General features: G+C 44.2%; 1 protein-coding gene across 2 annotated transcripts in view; it reads left to right on the top strand.

Moving 5' to 3' along the window:
• Nucleotides 1-25,685, top strand: part of NOS1AP (nitric oxide synthase 1 adaptor protein) — a 107,518-nt gene that overhangs the window by 56,871 nt on the left and 24,962 nt on the right. The window contains exons 7-10 of one of the 2 annotated variants that reach the window (XM_058175851.1): nucleotides 9,087-9,247; nucleotides 10,095-10,127; nucleotides 13,110-13,277; nucleotides 14,049-14,214. In XM_058175851.1, coding sequence (XP_058031834.1) covers nucleotides 9,087-9,247; nucleotides 10,095-10,127; nucleotides 13,110-13,277; nucleotides 14,049-14,214 — 528 coding nt within the window. The remainder of the gene's footprint in view (nucleotides 1-9,086; nucleotides 9,248-10,094; nucleotides 10,128-13,109; nucleotides 13,278-14,048; nucleotides 14,215-25,685) is intronic. The other variant, XM_058175852.1, reaches the window with a different exon arrangement.

Here is a 25,685-nt window from a genome sequence, read left to right as displayed (position 1 = left end):
TTGTACTGGGGCATCCGGGAGTGTGCGTCTGCCAGAAAGTTCTTTTCTCCAGGCAAGTACTTAAGCATAAAATTGAATCAGTTAAAATATTGAGGCCATCGTACTTGCTTCAGAGAAAGCCTCCTTGGGGTCATCAGGGACTCTAAATTCTTGTGGTCTGTCCATATTTCAAATGGGATCTTACTGCCTTCTAGGAACTGCCTCCAGGTCAATAGTGCCCATCGGACTGCGTAAGCCTCCTTCTCCCACATTGCGCAATGCCTCTCAATGTCACCGAGTTTATGGGATGTGTAGGCACATGGCTACAGCCTCACTTCGGCATTCTTTTGAAGTAGGACAGCCCCGCCACATAGCTGGTGTCGGCTTGTATGACAAACAGTTTGGCTTCGGATGTTTAAGGATTGTCTCTGGCGCAAACAGTCACTTGAACGTCTCAAAAACCACATGGCAATCCATGGTCTAGTTCAATGGTTGACGAGGCTTGGGTTTTACTCCCCCTCCACCCACCTTTAGCAGCTTGGTGATTAGCAGAATGATTTGGGCAAATGATGGAATAAACTGCCTATAAAAGTTGGCAAACCCCAAGAAACTTTGCAGCTCTTTTCTGGTTCAAGGGGTCTCCCACTCCAGTATGGCCTTCATGTTCTCAGGGTCCACTCTGTCACTTGACACCTGGTAACCCAAATAATCCAGGCTAGTTTTATGAAAGTCTTCCGATAGTTTGGCATAGAGTTTAGTGTGTAGCAGTTTCCCCAGCATCTCATGCACTAACTTCACATGCTCTTCCATCATTGTGGAGTAGATGAGGATGTCATTCAGGTATACCAGAACCCCTTTGTATAGATGCTCGTTTATCAATTGCATGAATAGGGCTGGGTGCCTCTGCAGCCCGAACAGCATCACTTGGAACTGCTAGCATCCCAGGGGGCCATTGAAAGCTGTCACTCATTTCCCTCTTTAATCCTTACTTGGTAATACGCTTCCCTCAAGTCTAGCTTGGTGAATATCTTCCCTTTGGATAGGTATCCTAGCATTCCTTTACGATGGGGAAAGGACATATATTCTTGACATACACTCCATTAATTCCATGAAAATCCACAAACAGTCTCATCGACCCATCCTTCTCCTTGAAAAGTATAGGGGCTGACACCCAGGATTTCATTAGCTGAATGAATATTCTTGCCAGGTTCTTGTCCATAAAACTCCTAAGCTCCTCCATCTCCCTGGGGGTCATTGCATACATCTTGTGCTGAGTCAGTTTCGCCCTCAATTGCACAGTTTGTGGGACAATGTGGAGGGAGTATCTCAAACTCTTCTTCACTTCCATCAGGTTCCTGTATTCACTTGGGATGTGTGGCTTCCCTGACCTGGGATCTGCCAGGGCATTCACTGGTTTGGCCTTCTCTTCCTTTCTCATCCACACTCAATCCGTCCCGCATATCTTTTCTACTAGCTCAGATTTCTTCCTCCCCACCTTTAAGCACCACTGGTCGCTTCTCCAATTCATTGCAAGATTGCATTTTTTTCAATCACAATAGTCCCAGTACCTTTGCCTCTGCCATTTTTGGGGCTACTGCAAATTGGATAAGCGCTTTGTGGCTCCCTGGTCTCATGCTCACTGATCACATCTGGCATGTGGCACATATCTCCCCCCACCCCCGTGGTTGAGCCATCAGCTTGCTTGAACTTTATAAGCTGTCTCAGCTTCCTTACTCTTAGTCCTAAATTCTCAAACAACTGCAAGCTGACCAAGCAACAGGTGCAGCCCGAGTCTTATTAGGATAGTGAAAAAAAATCCTGGCTCCTGAGTGATGCACCACAATCTCCACTTGGGCAGTGAAAGGGGCAATGGCTCCACTTACCGTTGTGTTGTCCTCCCCCACACTGTCACTTTCATAGAAGCCCAGGCTAGGCTTGACAGGAGTCAGAGTTCCCTCTCTGTTGGATTGGGGAGAGACCTCCATGATCTGATGCTCCATCCACATTTTCTCCTTTGCCTTATTTGGCACTTTCTTGGTCTTTGGTTGGCTCGGGACTCTCTGGGTTGCTGCCAGTTGTGGCGCTGGGCAAGTAGCGGCCTTATGGTCTTTCTTCCCACACAGGAAACAGGCTCCTGCTGTGCACCATGGGCTGTCCCTCAGGGTTGAGGTGGGAGCTCCTGGGGTCTTCCATCTGAAATGAGCGTCTCTCTTGGCTTCTGCAAGGTCAGTTCTCGAGCCTTGCATGCTGCTTCTATTCCATTAGATCTGTCAGAATTTGTTGCAGCACACATAATCAGACACAATTAAATGAACCTCAGCAGGATTCAAATTACATAAGAAACTTCCTTATATCGTATACCGTACAGGAGAATTCTGCATACAATATCAGGAACACAGAAGCAATATTCATAGAAGCAAGTTATTACAGAGTAGAGAGATATAGAGGCTAATATATTGTAGAGAGGCACTCATTACAGAGGCCAAACCAACTCTTATATACAGTTTTTTTTTATTTTGTCACAACAGCATACGCAAACATTGACATAAAAGCAACAACACATCATATAAACATATATATAGGCTAAAATATGTATAAGATATAAAATATAGACTAAAATATGTATATATATATATTTAAGCAAAAGTATTAATTTGATATAATGAAGGGAACAATAGGACAGGAATGGTAGGCACTTTTGTGCTCTTATGCACGCCCCTTAGTTCAGTTCAGCAAGTCTAAGCCATGCCCAGATTCCACTGTTTCTTATGGCCCCATACAAACAAATACTATGTTTCAGTTTCCAAACATCCTCAATGGCTGACCTAGTTGCTATGCCTATTCATTGGCTGACCTGTTACCATGTCTGTTCCAGCTGTGAACAGTCATACTCTGACAAGATCTAACTCTACTGTAGTTGCAGTTGACACCTGGTGTGGAGCTTGTCCAGGATCCCTCGGGGCAGGCAGATTTATTTATTTATTTATTTATTTATTTATTTATTTATTTATTTATTAATTAGATTTCTAGACCGCCCTTCTCCCGAAGGACTCAGGGCGGTGTACAGCCTTAATTAAAATACATAGATACACAATACAAATCCCAAATTTAAAATACATTTAAAATGAAATATTTAACCGGCCAATTTAAAACTAAAACGGTCAAAGACCGATATAAAACCCTAAAATATAAAATTATAAATAGATTAATACAATTAAAATTCAATTAAAATTAAGTTAGACTAAAATATTAAATTAAAATAATATTTAGGCTAGTCCTGCCCAATTGAATAGCAGAGTCTTCAGTTCCCGCTTGAAGGTATGGAGGTTGGGAAGTTGGCGTAACCCTGGAGGTAACTCATTCCATAGGGTCGGTGCTGTCACAGAGAAGGTTCTCCCCCTGGGGGTCACCAGCCGGCACTGTTTGGCTGATGGCACCCGGAGCAGGCCCGCTCTGTGGGAGCGCACAGGTCGTTGGGAGGGTATCGGTGGCAGAAGGCGGTCTCGTAAATAGCCCGGTCCTAAGCCATGGAGTGCTTTAAAGGTGAGCACTAGCACCTTGAATTGCACCCGGAAGGCTACCGGCAGCCAGTGCAGGCTGCGCAGGATAGGTGTTATATGGGAGCAACGTGATGCTCCCACAATTACCCGCGCAGCCGCATTCTGGACTAGCTGGAGCCTCCCGGTGCTCTTCAAGGGGAGCCCCATGTAGAGAGCATTGCAATAGTCCAGGCGAGAGGTAATGAGGGCGTGAGTGACCGTGCGTAAGGAGTCCCGGTCAAGAAAGGGGCGCAACTGGCGCATCAGGCGAACCTGATAGAATGCTCCCCTGGCGACGGCTGTCAAATGTTCTTCTAAAGACAGCCAATCGTCCAGGAGAACGCCCAAGTTGCACACCCTTCCCCTGGGGGTCAGAACTTCACCCCCCACAGTCAGCGAAGGCGTAAGCTGACTGTACCGGGACGCCGGAACCCACAGCCACTCTGTCTTGGTAGGGTTGAGTTGGAGCCTGTTCCTCCCCATCCAGACCCGCACGGCCTCAAGACACTGGTCCATCACCTTGACAGCTTCATTGGGGTGGTTCGGGGTGGAAATGTACAGCTGAGTATCATCAGCGTACAGATGATAATCCACCCCGAAACCACGGATAACCTCACCCAGCAGCTTCATATAGATGTTGAACAGGAGAGGCGAGAGAACTGACCCCTGAGGCACCCCACAAGTGAGGGACCTAGAGGTCGATCTCTGCCCCCCTGCCAACAGTGTCTGCGAACGGTCAGAGAGATAGGACGAGAACCACCGATAAACGGTGCCTCCCACTCCCAATCCCTCCAACCGCCGCAGCAGGATACCATGGTCGATGGTATCAAAAGCTGCTGAGAGATCTAACAGGACCAGGACAGAGGAACATCCCCTGTCCTGAGCCCTCCAGAGGTCATCCACCAACGCGACCAAAGCCGTCTCCGTGCTGTAACCAGGTCTGAAGCTGGACTGGAACAGGTCTAGAAAGACAGTTTCCTCCAGGTATGGTTTTGGTACTAACTCCCAATTCTGTCCATTTTGGAACTGGTAGACCAGCAATTTCTCTGGCCATCCTCTCAGCTTCTCCACCAGGCTTCAGAATTCTCGGATATATTCAGCCACTGGTCTGGCTCCCTGGCAGATGGTCCAGATCTCTGCTTCAGCAGGTCTGTGAGGGGTCCCTGAATCTGGCCCAAAGCTCCTCTGTGAAGGCATCAATGTTCCCCAACTCCGGAGCTCCTTTGTCATGGAGGAACCCTATCCAGTCCGCAATCTACTTTTCCAGACTTACAATAATGGTGTTCAAGTATCCAATGTTGTCTGGATAGTTGGCCCATACTGATCCATGTGGCTTCACACTTGGTTTAGGAAGTAAGCTAACTCATCTGGCCTCCCGTCGAATGTCCCTCTCAAGGGAGGGGTTCTCAGTTGTCCCAGATCAGCACGTACCTGGTGGCACCCCCCATTGCCTGTGGAATCACTTGTGCTTTCAGTCCCACAGCCACCCTGAGGCACTTGGGATGGCACAAAGGCTTGGGCTTATCCAGTTCCCGCTTCTGGAGTTAATGTTTCTTGGTACGTTAATGCTGCTCCACACACCTCCATCCCAATGAACCTCTTTCTCAGTTGTTTCACTGAAGGGCTCTGGCATGTAAACAGTCCATTGATTCCTCCCAATCCACAGTTCTGTTTTCCACTTCAATCCCCTGGTCACAGTCACCACTGGTGGGATCAGAGGGAACTCTGCCTCAGCGGCCATTCCCACTTTACCCCACCACAGTTTTTTCAATTCAAGGAAGGTCCCACCTGCAGTTGCTGCTCCTTCTTCTCACACTGGTGACTGCTTCGTTTTTTCCACTCATCCTCTGGATCGAGTCATGACCACTTGTACTCCAGAGTCCACCAGAGTCCCTACTGGAGCTTCTTTTGAAGGGACTGTTCCAGCCTTTGCTGCTGCCTGTGCTCTCTGCTCCAAGCTAGGCATTGTCCTTTTCCTCCCCACACAGCACTCTTGGAGGTGACTGAGTAGACTGCTCTGGAGTTGATGAATGAGAGTTAGTTTAATATCAATGGTCCGACTAATGAACCCAAGAAAATAGACACGCAGGAACTTTTAAATCCCCAAAGCAAAATTTTATTGGATACATATTTTATTGGATACCCCAACGAAGCGGTCGAAGTGCTGTCCCGGTGCCTGGAAGCTGTACGGGTCTGGATGGGGAGAAACAGACTCAAGCTTAATCCCTCCAAGACGGAGTGGCTGTGGATGCCGGCACCCCGGTACAGTCAGCTGCGGATGACAGTTGGGGGTGAGTTAGTGGCCCCAAAGGAGGTGGTTCGCAACTTGGGCGTCCTCCTGGATGGACAGCTGTCCTTTGATGAACATCTGGCGGCCATCTCCAGGAGGGCCTTTTGCCAAGTTCGCTTGGTCCGCCAGTTGCGTCCCTTCCTTGACCGGGATGCCTTATGCACGGTCACTCACGCTCTGGTTACATCTAGGTTGGATTACTGCAATGCTCTCTACGTGGGGCTGCCCTTGAGGTGCACCCGGAGGCTACAGTTAGTCCAGAATGCGGCTGCGCGAGTAGTAACGGGAGCCACTCGTGGCTCCCACGTAACACCACTACTCCGTAGCCTGCACTGGCTTCCTGTGGTTTTTCGGGTGCGCTTCAAGATTTTGGTTACCACCTTCAAAGCGCTCCATGGCTTAGGACCCGGGTACTTACGAGACCGCCTGCTGTTACCCTATGCCTCCCACCGACCCGTACGCTCTCACAGAGAGGGTCTCCTCAGGGTGCCGTCCGCCAAACAGTGTCGGCTGGCGGCCCCCAGGAGTAGGGCCTTCTCTGTGGGGGCATCGACGCTCTGGAACGAACTTCCCCCTGGCTTACGTCAAGTGCCTGATCTTCGGACCTTCCGTCGTGAGCTAAAAACACACTTATTTATTCAAGCGGGACTGGCATAATAGTGTTAAATTTTAATTCGGGGTTTTATTAATATTTCTAAAATTTTAAAACTAAATTTTTAATTATCAGCCTTTTTGTAATTTGCTATGTTTTAAATGTTTTAATTGTATATATTTCGTGTTTTATCTTTGGCTGTACACCACCCTGAGTCCTTCGGGAGAAGGGCGGTATAAAAATTTAATAAAATTTGAGGTTTTCCTGGCCTATTAGGCCTGCTCTTCCTGGGATTACAATTGGTGTTTTATCATCTCTAACACCTTATCATCTGTAATCTGCATTGTCATCTGCATTTTATGCACTTTATGCACTTTATGGCTGGTACATTATGGCCGTGGAAGAAGTCTGGAGACCGATCTGTGACCTACAGGGAGTTCTATTTCTATTTCTGGACGTAACTATTCTGGACGTGTTCACTTGGAAACATCTATTTTGGAATCATCTATGGATACCGCTGTCAGGGAGAGTGACACCACCTCCTCCAGGTCATGGATTTTAGGACTGAGCTTTGGGCAGAGCAGTAGTATTTTTGTCATCATGGACGTTGCTCTGCCTATGTTCCAGCTTTCGTCATCTTTAGCCAGCCACCATTTGATCTTCATTAGTCAATGGGTGTCCATTTGAACTTGGTATGACATTTGACCACTCCGGACAGCATCGCCTCGCCGGCCTCTATCCTCTATTTATGTACTCTATTTATGCGATATTCAGCACTCGAACTCTTGCGCCTGCAGGTGCCCCGCCGCAGGAATGGCCCGCCGCACTATCAAGGGCGGCCTCAATGACGGTCTTGGGCCCCACAGAGGTGGCATGCGAAAAAAAAGAGCCTTTGGGGGTTTTTAGATAGGGTTTTTTTAAGGGGAGGGAGGGTTAGGGCGGGCGTTGGGGGTAGCCCGTCGGGTGGGGAGCCAGTCCTTGCGCGTGCTCGTGACGGTTTTTTAACAGGTTCGGAGGTTAGGGGGGAAGATTGCGTTCCTGTTGGTGAGGGTGGTCTGATTTGCACGGTAAGTGGGAGGGGCAGATATGGCGGAAGGGGGGGATCATATCGTCCTAGGGGGACGCGCGCTCGATGTTTGCAGGCAGACGGTGTTGACGGGGGCAGAGGTCGGCTCCGAGACACCTCACTTGTGGGGTGCCGCAGGGGTCGATCCTCTCGCCCCTTCTGTTCAACATCTATATGAAGCCGCTGGGTGAGATCATCAGTGGCTTCGGTGTGAGGTACCAGCTGTACGCTGATGACACCCAGCTGTACTTTTCCACACCGGCCACCCCAACGGCTATCAAGTGTTGTCCCGGTGCTTGGAAGCCGACGGGTCTGGATGGGGAGAAACAGGCTCAGGCTCAATCCTCCAAGACAGAGTGGCTGTGGATGCGGCATCTCGGTACAGTCAGCTGAGTCCTCGGCTGACTGTCGGGGGCGAGTCATTGGCCCCGATGGAACGGGTGCGCAACCTGGGCGTCCTCCTGGATGAACGGCTGTCTTTTGAAGATCACTTGACAGCCGTCTCCAGGAGAGCTTTTTACCAGGTTCGCCTGGTGCGCCAGTTGCGCCCCTTTCTAGGCCGGGGTGCCCTGTGCACGGTCACCACGCCTCGTGACGTCTCGCCTGGATTACTGCAATGCTCTCTACATGGGGCTCCCCTTGAAGGGCATCCGGAGGCTTCAGTTAGTCCAGAATGCAGCTGCGCGGGTGATAGAGGGAGCCCCTCGTGGCTCCCGTGTGACACCTATCCTGCGCAGGCTGCACTGGCTGCCTGTGGCCTTCCGGGTGCGCTTCAAGGTTTTGGTGAACATCTTCAAAGCGCTCCATGGCATAGGGCCGGGTTACTTACGGGACCGCCTACTGCTACCGGATACCTCTCACCGACCCATGCGCTCTCACAGAGAGGGACTCCTCAGGGTGCCGTCAGCGAGACAGTGTCGTTTGGCGACACCCAGGGGAAGGGCCTTCTCTGTGGGGGCTCCCACCATCTGGAACGAACTCCCCCCAGGACTTCGTCAACTTCCGGACCTCCGAACCTTCCGTCGCGAGCTTAAAACACATTTATTCATCTGCGCAGGACTGGATTAGTTTTTAAATTCGTGGGTTTTTAAGGGGTTTTAAATGGGTTTTTAATGGGTTTTTAATGGGTTTTATTATTTGCTAAATTTTAATTTTTAATAGTATTTATTTTGTAATAGTACTGTTTATTTTATCTGCCTGTAAACCGCCCTGAGTCCTTCGGGAGAAGGGCGGTATAAAAATTTAAATAATAAATAAATAAATAAATAAATAAAAATAAATAAATAAATAAATAAATAAATAAATACATCATTTTGGCACTGAAGAATCAAAGCCAACTCTGGTTTTCCCATGCAATGCTTGTATAGTTAAACAATAGCTTCTCCTTCTCCCCACCCCGGTTTGGTCACACTGTCCAGTTATGAATCATCCATTTGCTTTGGGAACAGTTCATTTCTCTGTTGGACACCTGCATCAGTGTCCTTGGTGGGATCTTGTCTCTGGAATGTCTGTATTCTTTCTACCCTTCTCTCTGCCCAGTTCATTGGCAAGTTGAATAGCGATAAAACCTAAGTGTTTCAAAAGTGGTTCAACTTTGACAATAATTTTTGCTACTCACAGCCTGTGGTTTGACTGAACCTGAACTTGTCAACACTACTGAGGAAACAGACATTGATGCTGTGGACATCAGACGACCAGGGAGTGATCACTTGAAGTTTACCAGGGGGGTGACAGACCTTGACGCTGTTGGTAAAGAGACGTCTGGTCTTCTTTGCATCAAGGTATATGTATCCTTGTCAGTGTTGGGTTATGTTCAAAGCATATAGCTCTAGGAAGAGTATAGCTCTGCCTTTTATAGAATAAAAAATCTGACACATGGTCCACTACCTTCCGTATGCTATTCTAATCCTAAAGTGAAAGTTATCAGGAAAACAAATCAAATACAATTTTTATGTTCTATGTTCCACACAATATTTAAAAACTTTGTACTTTAGAAGGCAACTTTTTTCTGTTTTGCTGCCAGATGTCTACCCCTTTGCCTTCTCCATCTCCTCCTCCATTTGATATTGTCAGGAAACAATGATATTTTAAAGTCTCTGATGTTAAAATGGCTACATACATTGATGAGAAATTACTGGATACTTTCCATATTAGCCAGAATAATAAGATCAGATCATCTTGGATCGAGACCTTTCTGCATCATCATGGTTGATGCTGTTACTTTTTTTTTTTTTAATTGAAAAAGTTTAAAAAAAACAAAAACATTTCCCCCCCTCCCTCCCAGAAAACCCCTTTCCCCCCTCCCTTCCCCCCCCCCCCGGCTTCCCAGGTCAATCACAAGGTATTGTTATACATAAACCAAACATAGAGTAAAATTTTCCCTTCTAATCCAATTAACCTCATCCAAATCTTTTCATCTCCCAACCCCCTCCCCATTACATAAAATAATACTTCCTAATTATTCAAAGGCAATCTGATATTTCTTAATCTGATATCTGTTTTGTAGATAATCAATCCATTTTTTCCATTCAATTAAATATCTTTCCTGCGTATTATCTTTTTAAAAAGCTGAAATTTTAGCCATCTCAGCCAAATTAATGACTTTCAATATCCATTCTTCTATTGCAGGTACCTCTTCTTTCTTCCAGTATTGTACAGAAGGTATTATGTTTAGCATATTGTATATTCGTTGCCACCTGGTCTGCCATTAACATATTAAATTGACTCTGTAATATTCTTATAGCCTCTTTAAGTTTGTGATCTTGTGGGTTTTGAATTAATAACTGTTGCTTCTTTTGAATTTCTTCTTCCAAGTACCTACGCTGCCTTTGTTTATTATTCCTCTGCCTATTGTCCAAGTATATCAATATACCTCTAATAAAAGCTTTACTCGCCTCCCACACAGTTCCTATAGGTGTCCCCTTGTGCATATTAAAATCAAAAAATTCTTTCAACTGTTTCTTACAATGATTTACATTATCCTCATATCTAAACAGATTTTCATTCAGCCTCCATGTTCTACCACCTTTTTTCCCTTGTAATAATTCCATCCATACTGGGCTATGGTCAGTTAAACACCTCGGAAATATCTTCATTTTCTTCACCCTAGAAAGCAAGTCATTAGAAATTAAAATAAAATCAATACGTGAGAAAGATTGATGCCTATCGGGAAAAAAAGTAAAATCTCTCTCATCTGGATTCCGTAACCTCCATATATCTCTAAACTCAAAGTCTTCCATCATTTCAAAAAAGGATTTTGGTAGTTTTGCATGTATAGGTATCTTCTTGGAAGAGGTTCTCTTATCACTTCTTGTATCAATTACTCCATTCCAGTCTCCTAATAAAATAAACGAACTATAATCCCAGAGGATCAACCTCTCGTGTAACATTTTATAAAACTTTTCTTGTTGCTGATTAGGTGCATAAATACCTATCAGCAAAGTCTTTTTTGCATCTATCACCAGTTCAATAGCAATAAATCTTCCTTGAATATCTGCCTCAATTAACTTAGCTGGTATATCCTTCCTGATATATACAACAATTCCATTTTGCTTCTTATCCAAAGCTGAAGCAACAAAATGTTTACCTAATTTTGAGTTAATTAAGTATTTTTGGTCTGATAATTTGATATGTGTCTCTTGCAGGCAAATCACATCATTTTTAAATTGTTTCAAGTAGTGAAATATTTTCCTTCTTTTCTGAGCTGAATTCAAGCCATTAACATTCCATGACAAAATTCTATTTGCCATTACTGGCCTCCTGAAGCTTTGAAGCAAACAACGGAAGATCCTCCTCCGGTATCTTCCGTCTAGCTCCTCCCACAGCTTCCATACTGGGGTCCTGACTTTTACTTTGAAACTGTTGCTCTTCTTTACGCTTAAGAGCTCCTCTTGTCACCCTTTGCTCTTGTGGTTCCTCTGATGCTGGCAGCAATGAAGCCTCTTGGATCACCACGCCTTCTTGAATCTCTTTAAGTTTTTCTATCACTTCTATTTCGACTTTCAAAACTGTAGAAAGAAAATCCTTTGCCTTTAAAACAGTGTCAATTCTATATCTCCTTCCTTGATAAAATACTGTCAGTCCAACTGGCACCTCCCATCTGAATTGAATCTGATGTTTTTTAAGTTCTTGTGTAAAAAAAACAAATTCCTTCCTATCTCTTAACATCTTGGAAGGAATCTCTTTCAGCACCTTCAGCTCCTGTTCTCCAATTTTTAAAGTTGTCTGATATGAAACTTGCAGAATCTGATTTCTCATAGTCCTTTTCACAAAATAAACCACAATGTCCCGAGGAAGCTTTCTCTGTCTTGCGATCCAGGAATTAACTCTATATATTTTATCAATTTGGTAAGCTACCTCTTGGGGTTCCACTTCAATAAATTCAGCCAATGCTTCTGATATAATTTTTCTTAAGTCCTCTCCTCGCTGTTCTTGCATACCACGAATTCTAAGAGCTCCTTCCATAAGTTTATATTGTAATGTCACAACCTGATCTTCATTTTGATCCACTTTTTTCTGAACACCTTGCATTTTGTCTTCTAAATGCTTATTTGACTGAGAGATCTGTTGCATTTCTTCTTCCAATCCCTCAATTTTTTTACTCAATCCTTGAACAGCCATGAGAATATCTTCTCTTATTTTTGCATTAAAATTCTCCATCATCTCTTTTTGCCTATCTTCAGAAAGTTTTAATTGTACTTTCAATATATCCTCAAGACTTGGTTCAGATCCCCTTCTTCCAGAAGGCTTTAAAGGTTTAGCTGCCATTCTGTCTTCAAAAGAATCAGGAATTTAAACTTAAAAACTTTCCTTTACTCCTTTCAGTATAAGAGAACTCCGTTTGTAACAATCCACAAATAACGCTACTTTGTTGTACTAAAAAAATTCACTTTCACTTTCAGACGCCATTTTAAAAGTCAATTAATCAGAGACAAAGAGAAGTTTCAAGTTTCAAAAGTGGAGTCTGTGTACTTGCCGTGTTGTTTCTGCTTCAAAGATCGAACGCTTGTGAAATTCCCGTCTGCTTAGAAAATCAATCAATTTAACAAGTCCTTTTGAGCAGAAGTGACTCCTACTCCTTTTTCCTGAAAAAAAAAACAGGAGCACGTTTGAAGTCGGAGATAGTGAAGTTCGGTGGGATCATAAATCCAGAAAAATTCGCTCTTAAAAGCAAACCCCCTGGCTAGATCTACCACTCCCCCATAGCTCTGCATAAACCCCCTTAAGCCCAAGGGGTATGCTAAGGTCAGTGAACAGTGATTTATACTGTTTCACTGACTTTTACGATCTTCTAACGCGGAGTGCCCTGTTAGAGCACTCTGCAGGAGCGGTGACGTCACTGGAAGCCTCGCTGTTACTTTTTTTTTAATTGGGCAAAGAGAAAGTAATATGGATGGTTTCCCCAAAACTATGAATAAACTGGAGTAGATTATCCTGCTTAGCTGTGCTTACTGAACTATGTGAGCACTGGAATCTCTGTAGTCTCCTTCCTAAAGTAGAGTGTTTGGTTGTGCCATTGTAGCTCCTCCTTTCTGCCTATTGGATGGGGAAGAATTATGTTTCTGAAAAATAAGAGATGTATACTGGGTATAGGAAAGTCTAAACTGAATCCTGCATTGATCACTGCATCTGCTTTTTTCATAGGACTTGGTTCACAAAGAGAATATCCTCATGGCTTCTCCTGAGATACTTCTCCCTTCTTCTACCCAGTTGGCTGAGCCAGAGGTTCCTCTCTCTGCTCATCACCAAATGCAATTTCTGCAACAGCTTTTGCAGCAGCAACAGCAACAGACTCAGTTCGCTGTGGCTCAGGTTATTATCTGTTTTGCAGGAAGATTAATTCAGGGGTGTCAAACTTTTGGTCCACGGGCTGTATGCATCACATGCTAGCCACGCCCATGCCCAGTTTAGTGAAGGTGGAAAAGTCGCAATACGTCACGTGATGATGCCATGACGACGTGAGTTTGACACTCCTGATCTAATTGAAGAAAAGACTGCATAGAAATTCTATACAAAATAATCTGAACCACGTTAGTGCATGAAATGTTCCAACCTGAGCTTGGTTAATAGCAGTTGCCTGTTCAATTGCAGTCCTAACTAAGAAAGAGCAAAAGATTTGAAGGAATAGAACCCTAGACCAGGAGTTTCAATGCCAAATTCATTGCTTAGCTCTCATGGAATATCCTTGTCTTTACTGGCAAGATACTAAAATGAAAATTAAGAATATTTGGTGGTTGTTGAGACAATACAACATTTGTTTTCTTACTTTTGAACTGCTCTCTTGGCAGTTCTACTCGAGACTGATATCACTCTGAATGTTTATTCTTAAGCAAATACCTTGGTTTATCTTTAGTATCTAAGGTCTCTGCAAATCATTTGGTGGGTGGGATCTTCTCCTCAGTCTTCTGCAGGCCCTAAAGACAGTTTCACTAGCTATCTCAGGGGAAATAATATTGAAGTATATTCAGCCTCCATTCATATCTATATTCAGAGTGTAAGTTTCTGTCAGAAAGACAAATCATCTTACTGTCTACTTCTCACTGCAGTATGTATAATCATGTGCTTTTTGTCTCTGTTCTGCAGGTACATCTGTTGAAAGACCAATTAGCTACAGAGGCAGCTGCCCGCCTTGAGGCCCAGGCTCGAGTACATCAGCTCTTGCTTCAGAATAAGGACCTTCTCCAGCATATATCACTTCTAGTAAAGCAAGTGCAGGAGCTGGAGGCAAAACTGCTGGGATTCAACACCAGTAAGAGCTCTTCCTTCTCCTGTCTATAAAAACCATTTCTTTTCCTGTTTTAGTTTTCTGTTCAGAACATACTTTCCATTTATCTTTAATGCTGTATTTTTCTTTAAAGCAAGTTATATTTGTACCAAATGTAAACTAATTGAATTACTTGAGGAAAAATTAAAGTGTCTATAGGAAAAAGCAAAGGATCTAGAGCAAGGGTGTCAAATTCTTTTTTTTACAAAGTTTTTTTTTATTTTATAGACAAACATACATTTAAAACACCAGTAATTCCATCCGTGTGACATCTTGGTGTTTTCTTCCTGGCTCCATCATTTTGTTGTTTCTTCTTTTTTCACTTCAATTTGGACTATTACCATTTTTCCACAAGTACATTATTATCATTTTCTTACATAATTATCCATTGCTTATCTGTACCTTTCTTCTAACCAATGGTAAAATTTATCCCATATCTTAAAATATTCTGAATCCTCTCTTTCTTTAATCATCAAGGTTAATCTATTCCTTTCTGCACAATCTAAATTTTTTCTAATAATTTCTCCTTCCAGAGGTATTTTCTCTGCTTTCCAATTTTGCACAAAAACTATTCTTTCCCCTCTAGTTCTTTTTTTCTGTTTATTGATCAGATTTTTGGCTATTATCTTTGTCTTGTCTTTATTTATTTTAAGTCCGGCCACTTTGCCAAATTTTTCTATTTTCTGAACTAGTTTAAATCCTGTTTCTAATGGTTCCTCTAGGACAGGGGTCAGCAATCTTAAACACTCAAAGAGCCACTTGAGCCCATTTCCCACAGTAAACAAAACACTGGAAGCCACAAAACCTGGGTGGGTGTGGCCAACTGATGTCACTCACTCCCACCCAGTCACATGACTACCCCAGCCATGCCTACCCAGATTTTGTGACTTGGTGTTTTCTATGGAAAATAGGTAACTCCTGCGGCGGAGGCTTCCATCCTCCCCCCTCCTTCTCTCATGCACACTCTCCTGGCCCCGTCACAGCTGGTCAGGAGGGCATGAGATGAGGAGGGAAGCCTCCGCCACAGGTTGCGCTCATTGCTCTGCCAGCCCGGCTTTCCAAAAGGGGAAAAAAAAAACAGCTGGCAAAAAGCCCCAAAGAGAGCACACAGGGCTGCAGGGCTTTCCAAGTGTGAGAAGAGACGGGCAGGGAGTGAGAGAACGAGACACACACACACACTCACAGACAGAGAGACACACACACACACACACACACACACACACATACACAGTAAGGGAGACTGGCTGATGGGTGAGCATCTTTGGCGAGGGTTGAATTGAGCGCCAACTGTCTTCCTCCCCCCCCACTCTCTCTCTTGCTGCCTGACTGTCAGGAAACAGCGGGCGGCTACTTCCGGGTTTGCTCTCCAGAGAGAGAGAGAGAGAGAGAGAGAGAGAGAGAGAGAGAGAGAGAAAGTTGCCAGGGGTTAGTGGGGCAGGGAATGGGCTTCAGGAGGAGGAGGGGATCTAGTCTCCCTCATTGTGAAGCACTCTTTTGCTGCACGCCATGGAGGAGGTATTGAGTCTCCCCCCGCCCCCCCAAGCCCCACGCCAAAGGCGAGCCAGCTGGGCTAATCCTTTCCTCCTCCCTTCACCCTGCTCAATCCTACTTTGGGACAGCGGAGTGCGCGCTGGAAATGCATGTTGGGGCGACATCATAGCGTGTCTTCTGACCCTCCAGCCCATGCCCGCAATTCTCCGCACTCCTCCAATAGGTGGAGGAGCTCCTTGCTGAGGAGGGGGGGGCAGCCCTGATGCCTCTGCTCCCCCCCCCCCATGGCCCCATCCATCGCTGCCTGGGGAAATGAAAACAAACAGAAATATAGCTCTTTCTGAAAGAGCTGAGATCGGAGAAGGCACATGAAACAGAAAGCGGCGTGTTCTGCTGTGAGAGCTGGACCACACCTCTCCGCCATCCAACTTGCCAATGGAGGCGCTTCTGCCGGACCATCTCCCCCCCACACCCTCGGCTGGGCTGTTGTGCTCGGCAGGGCAGGAGAGCACTTCCCCATACTGCCTCAATCTTTCTCATGGCCCCACTGATAAGGGAGGAGGAAGGCCAGGCTTGGGGAATGGCCCCCACCCTGCAAGATCCACACCTGCCATTCTCTCCCAGCAGTCTTTGCTGGTGGCAACAGCAAATGTACCAGGCGGAATGCTGTTGCCATGCCTGGTAAAGGCAAGTGCAGGGGCATTTTGCTCCTGCACTCAGGGTCCGACCATGCCACTGCCACAAAACTTTTCTATGTCTCTCTCTCCCCTCTCCCTATCTCCCTCTCTCCCCTCTCTGTGTCTCTCTCCCTCTGTATCTCTCCCTTTCTTCCCCTCTCTCACCCCCTCTCTGTGTACCACTCTGTATATGTCTCTCTATGTCTCTCTCTCCCTCTGTATGTGTGTGTGTGTGTGTCTCTCCCCCCAGCCTTTGGGCAACCATCCTCCTCCTCCTCCTCTCCTCTCATAACTCCTGGCCAGCTGTGGCTGAGCTGGGAGAATTCGCAGGGGCAGGGAGATTCCAGCCTGAAGTGGCAGGAAGTGAAGGCTGCCTTGTGTGCAAATGTAGCGCAAAGGCAGGTACAGGCACTCTCCGGTGACCCCCTTCCCCCCCCTCCTCTCAGGAGGCCCGGGCCAGCTGTGGCTGAGCCAGGAACATGCGCACATGCGGGGAGACCCTCCTCAAGTGAACGCCAAAACTCAGAAAAGGCGTGCATGGGGTGGGCAGCGGCTTGCTTAAGGAGGGTTTCTCTGCGTGTGCATACACTCCCGGCTCAGCCACAGCCAGCCGGGGGGTTACGAGAGGCAGGGGGGAGAGTGCAGGAGCGAAGCTGCCCTGTACCTGTTTTCACGCTGCATTTATACATAAGGCAGCCTTCGTTTCCTGCTACTTTGGGCTGGAGTCCAAAAAAGAAATAAGAGTTACCTATTTCCCATAGAAAACACGGAGTCACAAAACCTGGGTAGGTGTGCCTGGGGTAGTCATGTGACTGGGTGGGAGTGAGTGACATCAGTTGGCCACGCCCACCCAGGTTTTGTGGCTCCCAGTGTTTTGTTTACTGTGGGAAATGGGCCCAAGTGGCTCTGAGTGTTTAAGATTGCCGACCCCTGATCTAGGAAGATCAGTGCTAATTGTTTCCTAGGGTGAGCTTTATAGTATTCCAGGATGTTCATAATCATTCTAGTGTTGTTCCTCAGCTGTCTTTTTGGTCATTTTGATCTGAATGAATGATTTTATTTAATAATCTTTTTAATCTTTGCAATTATGGATGCAAATATTTTATAATCGACATTTAATAATGAGATGGGCCTATAGTTTTTTATCTGCTGGTGATCTGTATTTTCTTTCGGTATTAATGTAATGTATGCCTCTGTCCATGATTTTGGTAGCTTAATAGCTAATGCTTCATTATATATCTCCAATATTAACGCCTCTAATGGTCCTTGTTGTTTCTTAATTGCCTCAGTTATTTCCATCATAGTTATTTTGTCATTTAACATCATTCTCTTTGTGTCCGGTATTTTGGTTAGGCTCCTCTTGTCTAAATATTGTTTAATACTATCTTCGGTATATTTTCTTGGCTGTACAAACCCTTAAAGAATTCATATTTTGAAGGGAGGCTTATTGCCTTTCAGAAAGTGTCTCCACATGAGGAGGACCAGTGCATGAAATAAACCTCCTTTTTCCAGATGCCCATTGTTGCTCAGCATTGCATGGTTTTCTAGAGGTGTAACTGCATGGCTACAAAGTCTGTGGATTGTTTTTCTTTAGTAGGACAGCTCTGACTGCCACGTCAGTGCACCAGCTTGGATAACAAATTGGGCATTAGGGTCTGAGTGTTTCAGTAAAGGTTCGGCTGCTTTTCTCCCTGATTTGCTTCAGTAAAGCACGTGAGTAGAGGGGCTGCTTTTAGGAGCAGTGGGGGTGGAAAATTCCTGCATTTCTCCCTGATTTGCTTCAGTAAAGCACGTGAGTAGAGGGGCTGCTTTTAGGAGCAGTGGGGTGGAAAATTCCTGCATTTCTCCTGATTTGCTTCAGTAAAGCACGGAGTAGAGCTGCTTTTAGGAGCAGTGGGGTGGAAAATTCTGCATTTCTCCTGATTTGCTTCAGTAAAGCACGTGAGTAGAGGGGCTGCTTTTAGGAGCAGTGGGGGTGGAAAATTCCTGCATTTCTCCCTGATTTGCTTCAGTAAAGCACGTGAGTAGAGGGGCTGCTTTTAGGAGCAGTGGGGGTGGAAAATTCCTGCATTTCTCCCTGATTTGCTTCAGTAAAGCACGTGAGTAGAGGGGCTGCTTTTAGGAGCAGTGGGGGTGGAAAATTCCTGCATTTCTCCCTGATTTGCTTCAGTAAAGCACGTGAGTAGAGGGGCTGCTTTTAGGAGCAGTGGGGGTGGAAAATTCCTGCATTTCTCCCTGATTTGCTTCAGTAAAGCACGTGAGTAGAGGGGCTGCTTTAAGGAGCAGTGGGGGTGGAAAATTCCTGCATTTCTTCCTGATTTTCACAACCTAATCTAATCTAATCTAATCACTATAAACCAAAAATAGCAACAATATATTCAGGGTTGGTCCACTTGAGATTGTGATTTTATTCTATTCAAAATGACTGGCTTAGTTCAGTGCAATACTTGTTTTGCAGCTGTCTTTCGCAGTACCCTTTTCAAATTTGGGTACTGTCCTCTTTGTAAACAAATTAGCAGTCTACGTGGACAGATTACATATCTAGAATCTCTAATCTATGCTCTCCAAGCAGAAATTAGGTACCCAATTCAGCCATTCCAGCTGCTGAGCCATCAGCTCCCTCTACCACAAAGATCCTGCAGGAAAAGGGCTGTATGGACAACCGTGGGATCTGGCAGGGTGAGAGCTGTGAACCATAAACACAAAGCTTTTACAGTGTCCCAGTATAACAGATATAGTGCCCTTGCTGACCTAAATAGGAACACTAAAGTGACAGATCAAGGTAGTTGTGATACTGATAACTCAAACAATCAAGGGATTATGGTTCAAGATGAAGAACTTACTTTGGAAAAGTGTGAACCTACTTTGGAAAAGTGTGTATCAAGTATTACAGATCGGTCACACAAGAAGAGCACGGTATCCAAAAAGAGAAGCCACCTTCTGATTGGAGATTCAATTGTAAGGGATGTAAATTTAGGAAAGGATATGGAGGTTTTGAAAGACGTCAGGTGTCTACCTGGTGCTACTGCCAGCAGAGACAAGAGGCGTATTCTTAAGATAGTCAAGAATGCCAGTAAGGATTCTGATGTTGATGCTATTATACATCTTGGCACAAATGATCTGTCCCAAAAGGATGTGCTTTCTGTGCAGAATGATTTCCAGAGCTTAGGGTATGAACTTAATAGCATAGGTTGTAGGCTTAACTTTTCAGAGGTTTTACCAGTACATAAGGAACAAAAAGGCAAAGGCCAGCGTGTAGTGGAGTTTAATGTGTGGCTAAAGGAGTGGTGTAAAAGGGAAGGCTTTGGTTTTATTAGTCATGATGTCTGCAACTGGTCCAATGAAAAATTGTACAAAAGAGATGGATTGCATCCATCAAAGAAAGGGACTGAGTTACTCAGCAATACATTCACAGATTTTCTGGATAAACATTTAAACTGAACAGTGGGGACAGAGAATTAACTGATATAGAAAACTTCTGTCCCCAGCAATCGAAAACTAAAAGGGTTATCAGTGCATGTAACATAGATGTCTGTATGGGTAAGACTATCAACCATGCTATCAAGCAAAACCAAGCATTTAACAGTGAGTGCCGTACCATGTGCACTAAACCAACAGGTGGCAAGAAAGTAGGGGCAGCCAACACAGGTTATGTAGATAGTAAACACAAGATCAATCCAAATGGACTCAAATGTCTATACACCAATGCACAGAGTATGAGGAATAAACAGGGTGAATTAGAAATACAAGTAAATGAGGGGAGATATGATATTGTTGCCATTACGGAAACTTGGTGGGATGAAACTGACAAATGGAACATACAGCTAGAGGGATATAAATTATTTAAAAGAAATAGACCAAATAAAAGAGGAGGTGGAGTTGCACTATATATAAGAAATAACTACATCTCTACAGAAATAGAGCACAACAATGATGAAAATCATCTTGAATGTATTTGGGTCAATATAAAAGGGGTGAAAAACGATATTGCCATAGGTCTATACTATAGGCCACCCAACCAAACAGAGGAAGTAGATGAACTTTTTGCTAGTCAGCTAACTAAGGTATGTAGGAAGCACATCACAGTAGTAATGGGGGATTTTAACTACCCTGACATCAACTGGGAAACAAACTCTGCACCAAGTGGAAGATCCAACAGGTTCCTAACAAACCTAGCAGACAACTTTGTTTCCCAAAAATAGAGAAGGCGACAAGGATCAGCTATATTGGACTTAATTCTCACTAACAGAGATGAAATGATAGAAGGTGTTGAAGCTACAGGAACCTTGGGGCAAGTGACCACGCAATATTGGAATTCGACATTAAGCAAATACAAGTAGTAGAACAAAGTCAAACTAGAGTCTTGGACTTTAAGAGAGCTAATTTCAATAAACTTAGAGAGAGCTTGAGAAGGATTCAATGGATGAGAATCCTCAGGGGGAAAACAACTCAAGAAGCTTGGGAAATTTTGAAAAGTGAGATTATAAAAGCACAGTCTAACACAATACCAATGAAGAAGAAAAATAGTAGATCTCAAAAGAAACCAGCATGGATGCATAAAGAACTATCTGACAAATTGAAAGACAAAAAGGACAAATATAAAAAGTGGAAAGAGGGGCAAATAACTAAGGCAGAATATCAGCAAATAGCCCGAGCCTGTAAAGATGAAGTGAGGAAAGCTAAGGCTCACAATGAACAAAGGCTAGCGACAAAAGTAAAAAATAACAAAAAAAGCTTCTTCCAACATGTTAAAAACAAGAAAAAAGTCAAGGAAACAATTGGCCCATTGCTGGGAGAAAGTGGCAAGAAGATGACAAGCAACAGGGAGAAAGCAGATCTACTTAACTGTATTTTCTTTCGGTATTAATGTAATGTATGCCTCTGTCCATGATTTTGGTAGCTTAATAGCTAATGCTTCATTATATATCTCCAATATTAACGCCTCTAATGGTCCTTGTTGTTTCTTAATTGCCTCAGTTATTTCCATCATAGTTATTTTGTCATTTAACATCATTCTCTTTGTGTCCGGTATTTTGGTTAGGCTCCTCTTGTCTAAATATTGTTTAATACTATCTTCGGTATATTTTCTTGGCTGTACAAACCCTTAAAGAATTCATATTTTGAAGGGAGGCTTATTGCCTTTCAGAAAGTGTCTCCACATGAGGAGGACCAGTGCATGAAATAAACCTCCTTTTTCCAGATGCCCATTGTTGCTCAGCATTGCATGGTTTTCTAGAGGTGTAACTGCATGGCTACAAAGTCTGTGGATTGTTTTTCTTTAGTAGGACAGCTCTGACTGCCACGTCAGTGCACCAGCTTGGATAACAAATTGGGCATTAGGGTCTGAGTGTTTCAGTAAAGGTTCGGCTGCTTGGTGTCAGGCCTGCCTTCATTCAATACCCAAGAAAGAACCCACCCCCCCGGCTCCTTTGAAGTAGAGAAGAGATACTTTTTCTGAGTTTGAAATGATAGCAGCGAAAGAAAAGCAAGATCTGAGCCAAAAGGTGTGAAAGTTACATATTAAAAGTTACCCCAAATCCCTCCCACCAGAGATCCAGGCTGAATGTCCAATCCACGTCTCGTATAGTGTCACGTGGACCACATCTTCAGCTGTTTTCATCCATCTGAAGTTCTAGGACTGTTGGCCTTAACTGGATGTAAACAACTCTATTCAGCAGTGCAGCAATTCTTGAGATCCAACCTCCCTTTTAGTTCACATGGGCCTTCATCACACCAGCCCACTTCCCAAACCCCAGTGTCATGCCCCCCACCCCATTATTATGGCAGCCAATATTAAGCAAGCATCAAAGGGTAAACCCATGCTGGAGATCTGGATGACATTTGGCATTCCATTATTCATTTGAAAGTTGGCTTGGCTTCAGCTTTCCCTGTTAGTGATTGGTAGCACTATTTGGGCAAATGGTGGGATGAATTGCTGATAGAAATTGGCAAATCCCAGGAAGCTTTAGAGCTGTTTTCTGGTAAGCGCGGTTCCTCATTTTAGTACTGCTCGCAGCTTTTCGGGGTCCATCTCCATCTCCTCGTCAGAAATGTGGTAACCCAAATAGTCGATCTTGTTTTTGTGGAACTCACATTTTGTTAGTTGGTATAACTGAATGGCACAGAGTTTTCCCAGTACCACTCTAATCAGTTTCACATGTTCCTTGGTAGTTTCAGTGTAAATCAAAATATCATCAAGATAAATTAGGACCCCTTTATATAATTGTTCATGCGGGACTTTGTTAATTAATTGTATGAAGACTACAGGCACCCTTAGAGCCTGAAGGGCAGCACTCAGAACTGAAAACACCCTAAGGAGCAATTGAAGGCTGTTTTCCACTCATCTCCTTCTTTAATGTGTACCCAGTAATATGATTCCGTTTGATATCATTTGGTGAAGATGTTCTCCTTGGCTAGGTGGGAGAAAATGTCTTTCATCAGTGGCAGTGGGTAGATGTTTTCAACGCAAATTGCATTTAGCCCACAGTAATCTTCACATAGACAGAGGGACCCACCTTTTTTCTCCTGAAACAGTACGGGTACTACCATACATGACTTTGCTAGTTGAATGTGTGGAGGCTTCCCCTATACTGAGCCATCCAGTAGGCAGAACACTACAGGGACCCTGAGTTCCCTGAGGCACATCCTCAGTTTTTTCACTATGCTAGGACTGGCTATAGTCAATCAACCTCTTGTCAGGCTTGGAAGCCATACTACCTTGGTGCCTTCAGGATCCAGGCCTGCCACAATCCTACCATGGGAAGTTGGAAGAGGGATTGCATGAGTGAAGTAGAATTAGGCATAACAAAACTTTGCAGAGACATTCAAGGCCATGTTGTCCGAAAGCTGTGCTGAGAAGAAAGCGGAGGTTGTCTTCTGTACGTGAAGGAACTGATTGGAGCAGGGGTGGAAATATGGGAGAAGTGGGCAAGGTCTTGAACTTTCTTTTGGGTGAAGGAAAACCCAGAAGCTCTCAGATTCAGGTTTTCCCAGATGTGCCAATAAGACATCTGTAATAAAAGTTAGCTTTGAGGAATTGCAAGCCTCGAAGTTTGATTTCGTTGAGGGTGTTACTTGGAACCCTGACACCTCTTTGACTACGAACATCATTCTTTACTATACCTCAGGGGTGAAATGCTCCCGGTTTGGACCGGATCGCCCGATCCAGTAGCGATGGTGGCAGGTGGTTCGGAGAACCAGTAGCAAAAATTCCTGCCTGTCCCCATGCCCAGCTGATCCGCGCAATAATCATAGGTTTTCTTTTTACTTTTAAAAGCATTTTTTCTTTAGCTGAAAAAATGCTTTTAAAAGTTTTTTTAAAAGCTTCTGATGATTGCGCGGCTCAGCTGGGATCATCAGAACCCTTTAAAAGTATTTTTTTACAACCTCTTCAGCCGAAGAGGTTGTACAAAAACGCTTTTAAAAGATTCTGGCGATCAGGCAACTCAGCTTGGATCATCAGTACTTTTTAAAAGGCTCTTCTGACGATCCCAGTGTCAGCTTTGGAAGCCATACTAGGCCGGAGGCTTCTGCGCTGCCACTTTCCCATGTGTAGGAAAATAGGAGAGGGGATTTGGTAGAGGGGGCCATTAGACATAATAACATTCTTCCTGCCAGTCAAGGTCAGGCCGAGCCTGCATCTGGAGAAGGAGTGCCCGGAATGATGTCTCAAGATGGTGCAGTTGGCGATTGGAGCATTGATCGGCAGAGGGGTCAAGGGGGTGGTGATTTTGGAGTTTGTCTTACTGAGGAAAAAGCTGGATCCCCAGATTCGGAGTTTCCCCAGTTGTACCATTTTACCTGTGCTAGTAAAAGAACTTTGAAAGATGTTTGCTTCGGAGTCTTTTCTGCAGGAGTGGGTTTTCTGGAACACTGACACCCAGCTGAGTTGCCTGATCATCAGAGACTTTTAAAAGCATTTTTTTCTTTTAAATGCTTTTAAAAGCTAAAAAAAAAAGTTGATCACGCTCACCCAGTCACATTACCCCCCTCAACCAAGCCACGCCCACAGAACCGGTAGTAACAAATTTTACCTTTCACCCCTGGTATATGTCATAGGACATTGGGCATGTCCACAATGTCTGATCTTATGGGGTGAACAGAAACAAATGCAGAAATACAGTGCCCAAATCCATGTGAGATTTTAAACAGATTAAGAAGTCGCATTAAAACTCCTCTGCCTTCAATTTTCCTAACAAATATACGCTCACTTGCAAATAAGATGGATGAAATACTCCTCTTAAACAAATACTATTCTGATTTTCGCAATTCAGCAGTCCTATGCTTCTCTGAAACCTGGTTTAATGAATCAATTGAAAATAGCAGCCTGAACATTCCAGGGTTTCAATTTGAATGATCAGACAGGATTCCAGAAACATCTGGTAAAAAGAAAGGAGGAGGCTTATGCCTATATATTAGCAGAAACTGGTGTCAAGATTTAAAAGTAATTTATAAATTCTGTGACAACAATTTAGAGACTCTAATTATCAACTGCAAACCTTACTATTCGCCTCGTGAATTTTCCTCATTTCTTCTAATTGCTGTTTATGTCCCACCACAAGCCTGTGTAAACAAGGCATTACGAACTCTAGTTGACCAAATCATGGAGGCTGAAGCCAAACACCCTGATTCACTGGCCATTGTTTTGGGAGATCTAAACAAGGCAAACTTAAGGAAAGAGCTACCAAAATACTTTCAGCATGTCAATTGTCCCACCAGAGGCAAGAATACTCTAGACCATTGCTACACAACACTAAAAGATGCTTATTGGTCTTTACCATGTGCAGCTGTAGGACACTCTGATCATTGCATGATTCACCTTGTACCTGCTTACAGGCAAAGACTTAAAGCCACAAAACCAATAATTAAATCAGTGAAGACCTGGACGGAGGAATCAAATTTAAAGCTACAGGCATGTTTTGACTGCACTGATTGGAATATTTTTAAAGATACCTCTGCAGACCTGGATGAACTCACAGATACTGTAACATCATATGTCAGCTTCTGTGAAGACCTATGTGTACCTACAAGGAACTTGCGAATATACAGTAACAACAAACCTTGGTTCACACCTAAACTTAAGCAGCTACGACATTCCAAAGAGGAGGCCTACAGAAAAGGTGATAAAATGCTGTACAATCAGGCCAGAAATGCACTAACAAGGGAGATCAGAGCAGCAAAAAGAAGCTACTCTGAAAAGCTAAAGAATCAGTTTTCAGCAAATGAACCAGCAAACATGTGGAAAACTCTTAAAAATATCACTGGCTATGGCAAACCTCCTTCCCAGGC

The sequence above is a fragment of the Ahaetulla prasina genome, chromosome 3 (assembly GCF_028640845.1).
Source record: "Ahaetulla prasina isolate Xishuangbanna chromosome 3, ASM2864084v1, whole genome shotgun sequence".
Classification (NCBI taxonomy): domain Eukaryota; kingdom Metazoa; phylum Chordata; class Lepidosauria; order Squamata; family Colubridae; genus Ahaetulla; species Ahaetulla prasina.
Note: the sequence above shows the minus strand (reverse complement) of the source record. Positions and strands in the feature narration are given on the sequence as shown.